This window comes from Equus quagga, unplaced genomic scaffold (assembly GCF_021613505.1).
Source record: "Equus quagga isolate Etosha38 unplaced genomic scaffold, UCLA_HA_Equagga_1.0 HiC_scaffold_8513_RagTag, whole genome shotgun sequence".
Classification (NCBI taxonomy): domain Eukaryota; kingdom Metazoa; phylum Chordata; class Mammalia; order Perissodactyla; family Equidae; genus Equus; species Equus quagga.
Window position 1 is genome coordinate 932 of NW_025794791.1, and position 6,106 is coordinate 7,037.

The 6,106-nt window shown below is 53.2% G+C and overlaps 1 protein-coding gene across 1 annotated transcript; it reads left to right on the forward strand.

Moving 5' to 3' along the window:
• The first annotated feature begins 1,107 nt into the window (after nt 1-1,107).
• Nucleotides 1,108-6,100, forward strand: LOC124232609 (C-type lectin domain family 10 member A-like). The gene is made up of 10 exons (XM_046649558.1): nt 1,108-1,759; nt 2,536-2,636; nt 3,290-3,406; nt 3,713-3,796; nt 3,894-3,965; nt 4,057-4,128; nt 4,284-4,370; nt 4,467-4,618; nt 4,870-4,976; nt 5,110-6,100. Exons 2-10 carry the CDS (start codon nt 2,570-2,572, stop codon nt 5,264-5,266), a joined length of 915 nt encoding a protein of 304 aa, XP_046505514.1. The 5' UTR covers nt 1,108-1,759; nt 2,536-2,569; the 3' UTR covers nt 5,267-6,100.
• Nucleotides 6,101-6,106: the final 6 nt, after the last annotated feature.

Below are 6,106 nucleotides of genomic sequence, written 5' to 3' on the forward strand. Positions count from 1 at the left end.
TTTAATTTTGTTCTGCTGGGTAAATGGAGATGCACACCATGTTCTCTGTGGGAAAGGTTTAACATGCAAAAGTGTTGATTATTCCGAAATTAATGTATGAATCCGATGCAATACTGAGGTAGACGCAGTGATGAGCTACCCAGAATCCCCTTTTCAGGAAGGACTTGGTGCCCCGCTGTGGGGAGTGTGACCTGTGCAGACAGCCACGTCCCCTGAGGTTCTGCCCCTGCTGGGGTGGCCGGCATCTGGTGACTGAGCCATGGGGCTTATAAAGGCCTGGTTCGGTCCCGTGCTGGACAGCTCCCACAGGCTATGCTGTTTGAACTCCCAGAACCCCCTGGTGGACTGGCTGAAGCTCTGTGAGGTCTCCACCGCTGTTTAACTTCTCCCTCTGCCCTCTCCTCCTTCTTCCCCCTTCCTTAGCAGGGGCTGGTCCCTCATACATAGCTTGCCCCCAAAATACAGTCTAAGTGTTGGCTTCCAAAAACCCAACCTGTGACAAATGCTAATCAACATAAATGACAGCAAGCAAAACAAAACTGGAAACAACCTAAATGTCTATCAATAGGGAAATGCTTAACAGGTAAATTATGGCATGCATGGAATGAGATAAAGATAGGAAACGAATAAAGGACATTTTATGAACTGAGGTGAAGAAATGTTCCTGATGCATTAACTGAATGAAAAAAGTAAGTAGCAGAAGACAATCCCATTTAATTAGAAAATGTAATCTAAAACGTGTTTGCTCTCCTTCTTCCCCTTTTAAGACACAAAGTTTCCTCCTAGGAAAAGGATGTGTGTAGAAATTCAGGGCAGCCCCCTTAGGGGGATTTCCAGGGTTTACTGGATTGAATCGAATCCCTTTCGTGAAGACAGTGCACGGGGAGAGAATCAGGCCAGGCTAGGGTGGTGGGCAGCACTGGGCTGGAATTTGGGCTCTTTCTCTTACCAGGTGTGTGATCTTGGGCAAGTCACACAGTGGCCCTGAGCCTGAGTCCATCACCCAAAATGCCTCCTGAGTTTCTCATGGGAGTGAATGGTTAGTGTGTGGTCAGTATCTGTGCAGTCTCCGTCACAGATTCGATGCTCCACAAATTTTCCTCCTTTGCATGGCTCCTCCTCTTCCGTTCAGACCGGGAATCCTACTCTCCATCATCCTCTTCCCTCCTGGGTTGGGTGAGGGAGCTCGGCCAAGCTGGGAAGCTTAATGGCTGAGACCCAGAGGAAGCTCAGATGCCAGGAACTTGGGTCAAGATGGAGCAAGACCAGAGAAATGGGCTGCTCTGGATTTCAGTGTGCAATGCTTTGACACCAAAAATTCTGGGAAATCCTGAGGCAGGAAGTGAAAGGGAGTGAGGGCCAAAGGAGAAACAACACATTGGGTTTCCTTCTGGTCCCTTCTGGTCTGACTCCCCTCTCCCAAATGGTAAAATTGAGGAAGTCAGGGGAACTTAAAAGAAGCAGAAGAGGAGGAGAGCCAAGCTGACCGCACGTCCAACTCCTCCACACACACAATCGCTGCCCCTGTTCCGATTTTAATTCCTTCTCCTTATTATTGACTTCCCCAAGTCGAGAAAACAGAAGATCCCAGCTCATAGACCCCTGGGCTTTCAGACACGAAGACCAGCAGGACTCTGCTCACATATGTGACTCATCCTTTGGCCACCTCTACCCCCAACTCTCCAGGATTTAGTTTTTTCCAGCTCTGGTCATCGCTGCACAAAGAACCCAAGGATCCCAGCCTGCAGGCTTTCCACAGGTAACGGGGCTGGGGACACAGTTGAGACCAAGGGGACAGGGAGGATGTTAGAGAAAGCCAGGAGGGGGACTGTGGGTCCTAGGTGGGACTGAATGGGAAAAATAGAAAGGGGCAGCATGGGGATAATGACCAAGCGAGGATCTTATTTTCTTCCCTCCCCTGGATTCAGAATCAAGTATGGCAGCCAAACCTCAGTCACAAACTGAGACTCAAACTCAGCCCCATGTCTAGCCCAATTCCAGCCCTGTCCTCAGCAATAGTCCCAGACGCAGCCCCACCCCCATACAAATCCCAGCCCCTTCTTTAAACCCAACCACAGCTTCAACCCCAGAGTCAACTTGTATTTTAACACCAGCCCCAACACAAGATGGACCTTCAACCATATTGTATTCGCAGTTTCAGCACCAAGCTTAGGCCCAGCTCCATCCGTGGCTCCCACAGGAGTACTGACCCCAATCCTAGGAAGACACACAACCTGCCCTGCAACCCCGCTGTTAGGCCCTGTCCTAGCGATATATTTAGCTCCAACCTTCCCTCCACCTTAATCCCAAACTCAACCCAACCCCAGCCCAAGGCCTGCTCCTGACCCCACCTTCAACCTCAGCTGCAAGGCCAGGCCCCTTCCCATTGCAGGCCCTGACCCTGGACTCCTTCTCAAGCCCAAGCTCATCTCTTACCTCAGCTCTGGCCCTGACCTCAGCTCCAACGTAGTCCCAGCCTGCCCCTTTGCCCCAGCTCCTGCCCCAGCCTGGCCACTGGCCCTGCCTCCATTTCAGCTCTGACAGCCTCGGTGGTCGTGTTGGTGCCAGCATGCCAGTGAATTATGAAAACTTTCAGGACTCGGAGAGTGAGAACCAAAGCCCGGGGCTTAGAATTGGTAAGAGGAAAGGAGAAATGGTCTCTCCTAAAATACCTCCTTAATACGTTTAGAAGGATTTCTGCTGTGATGTGATGTCTGTGCCTCTACCATGTGCACTGGTGGGTCCCCAAATCTGAGGTGGTGGGGCCCCAGCCACCGGAAGCCACAGTATGAAGAGGATTCAGGGTCCTCAGGAAGACAAGCACAGGGAAGACCACAGCGGGCCTGGCTTCTGTGCTCTGGGTTGGCCCTGGTGTGGGAATGAGTGATTGGGTTTGGAAGGGAAAGCCATTTGCTACCCGGGTAGTAGAGATGAGCGTGAGGTGCTGTGGGCCTGGCAGCCCCAAACTCCCTGGGTCCTCCTGCCACCTCTGCCAGCTCTGATGCTAGGACTTTACACATCACCATCATCTTGAGACCCTGTGTCCTTGTGTACATTTGTCCCCAGTGGTATGAGGGGCCTGTGTGGCTGGGTACTTGTGCTGGTCCATGCTGGGTCAGATGCCGGGGCATCCCCCATCCCACAATCCTCCTTGTGCAGCCCCCTTCCACGCTGAGCATTAAGGCTCCAGCCTTGATCCCTGACAGGCCCTGAGGCCCTCTCCTCCTCCCCTGTCTCTCTGGGTCTCTCTGGGACCCTCCTTGTCCTGACGCCCTCTCTCCTCTTGCAGGGCTGCCTCCCCTCCAGCCCTTCCTGCAGCCAGTCTGTTCCAGCTCCCGCCTCCTGCTGCTCTCCCTGGGCCTCAGCCTCATGCTGCTGGTCGGCGTCTGTGCGATCGGATCCCAAAGTGAGAGTCACAGGGTGGGCAGGGAAGAGAGAAATAAGGGCTGCATTGGTGGGGGCAGGGACGGAGTTAGAGATGGATAAGGCTGGCTGCTGGCTCTGTCACTTATTAGCTGGGTGATGTGGTCAGATTACGGAACCTCTCTAGTCCTTGGTTTGCCCATTGGCAATACTGGAGAACAACAGTGTCTGTCCCTTTGTGGGGGTTGTTGCGAGGAACCAAGGAGACAGTGTGTGTCAAGTGCCTGCTCAGTGTTGCTCAGAGGGGGCCTGATAATCTTCGCCCTGATTGTCCCATCCGCCTTGTCAGATTCCACGTTTCAGAGGGACCTGGTGACCCTGAACAACTCCACATCACAAACTGAGCTTCAGGTCAAGTCCCTGATATCCCAGGGTGAGGCTGGCGTGGAAGGGGCTCTGGACTGGGGTGGGGTGCGGTGAAGGAGGGGGTGCGAGCTGACTCTGCAGCACTGAGTCCCCATGTCCTCCAGGCGACAGTTTGCAAAAGACGATAACACCTCTGAAAGCAGGGGTGGGGAATCTCAGGCAGGAACTGCAAGCAGGTGAGACTCTGCAGGAGTGTGTGGGAGGGCAGGGCTGGCCCCAGGACAAGGTGGGGGAGCCACTCGAGGTGCTGAGCGCCCTCCCGTCCAGCCCGTAGCATGAACGACAAGGTGTTTTCCCTGGAGAAGAAGCTGGAGGAGGAGCAGCAGACACTCAAAGCAGGTCAGGCCCCTGCTCCCATCACCTGGGCATGCCGCGTGGGGAGGGCAGGGAGGTTCCGAGGCGGGGCCCGTGCAGTGAAATCTGGCCTCCTGGACTCAGGGAGCAGAGTCCACACCCAGGGCACTGTCCCCAATGCCCCCCTGTGTGTGTCCCAGATTATGCTGAAATACGCCTCCTAGTCCAGCAGCTGGCCAAAGACCTGACAGCCCTGACTTGCCAGGCGGCTGCCCTCAAGAGCAATGGTGAGGGGTGTTGGGGGCGTGCCTGACTCCTTTGCTGCCAGAGTCCCACTGGGCAGCATCTCAGCGCCCCCCCCCCCACCTCTCCCGGCCCCCTAGGCTCTGCCAGGGCCTGCTGCCCCCTTAACTGGCTGGAGCATGAAGGCAGCTGCTACTGGTTCTCTCGCTCTAAGAAGCCCTGGCCCGAGGCTGAGAAGCAGTGCCAGCTGCAGAACGCCCACCTCGTGGTCATCAACTCCAGAGAGGAGCAGGTGAGGGCCCCTGGTGCTCAGCCCCAAGGACGTGTCCCCTGTAAGGAAATGGTTACCACACTTGGCTGCACATTGCAATCACCTGGGGAGCTTTAAAACCACTGCCCTCTGAGCCCCACTCTCAGAGACCCAATGGGCCTGGGCACTGTCATAAATGTCCCAAATCTCAACTGCTTTAACGAACAGCTAAAGGTTAGAACTGCTAGTCCAAGGAGATGGGGAGAAGTCACCATTGCCCTTCATTGTCCCAGGATTTTGTCCAGGAACATACAGGCTCCTCATTCACCTGGATGGGGCTCAGTGATCCTACAGGAGTCTGGAAATGGGTGGATGGGACAGACTACAAGACCAACTTCCAGTGAGTACACCCTGGCTTTCTGTGTCCTACCTCCTCCTTCAGCTCTGCTCCCCTGATCTGACCCACACCCCCTTCTCAGACTTAGATTCTGTGCCACCTGACCTTTCTAGTTGCTGTTGTCCTCTCCCCTCAGGAACTGGAGTCCAAGCCAGCCAGATGACTGGGATGGACATGGGCTGGGCCCAGGTGAGGACTGTGTCCACTTCAACCCGGATGGCACGTGGAATGACAATGCCTGCCAGAGGCCATTCCACTGGGTCTGTGAGACCAAGATGGACAAGGCCAGCTAGCAGAGTGTCAGAGGGGCTCCCTGTAGACCACCCAGCTGCAGAAATGGGATCAGGGGAGAGGGGCCCTTCTCCAGAGACGCCTAACGAGACCTCTGTGGGAGAGGAACAAGCCCTGTGAGATGGGAGCACTGCCCTCAGCCTGAATTGTGTTCCTCTCAACTGTCAAAAGACTATATAAAGGTCCTAAGGTTTTTTAAAAAATTTCAGCTTCGTTGAGGCATTATTGACATAGAAAATCGTAAGATGTTTAAGGCTTACTTTCTGGTGATTTGACATATATGTTGATACACACATTGATAGATACATTGTGAAAAGACTCCCCCCATCTCGGTAGTTAACACAGCCATCACCTCACCTAGATATCTTTGTTTTCTTTTTGGTGAGGACATTTAAATTCTATTCTCTCCGCAAATTTCAATTATTCAATACAGTGTTATCAACTGTAGTCACCATGTTATACGTTCGATCCTCAGACCTTGTTCATCTCATTGCTGAAAGTTTGTGCCCTTTGACCAACCTCTCCCCATTTCCCCTCCCCCCAGCCCCTGGCCACCACTTTTCTACTCTCTGTTTCACCCACTTTGCCTTATTTATTAATTTATTTTCGATTCCATGTATAAGGGATACCATGCACTATTGTTTTTGTCTCTCTGGCTCATCTCACTTACCATAATGCCCTCAAGCTCCATCATGTTGTTGCAACAGGCAAGATTTCCTTCTTTCTCACGGCTGAATAGCATTCCATTGTATGTATATGCCCCACATCTCCTTCACCCAGTCATCTATTGATGGACACAGGTGGTCTCAATATCTTGGCTGTTCTGAACAAGGCTGCAGGGA

Coding starts and splice junctions, on each gene's coding strand:
- LOC124232609 (XM_046649558.1), top strand. CDS start 2,570: ATGCCAGTGAATTATGAAAACTTTCAGGACTCGGAGAGTGAGAACCAA. Junction 4,371..4,466: donor GGCTGCCCTCAAGAGCAATG/GTGAGGGGTGTT, acceptor CCGGCCCCCTAG/GCTCTGCCAGGGCCTGCTGC. Junction 4,977..5,109: donor GACTACAAGACCAACTTCCA/GTGAGTACACCC, acceptor CTCTCCCCTCAG/GAACTGGAGTCCAAGCCAGC.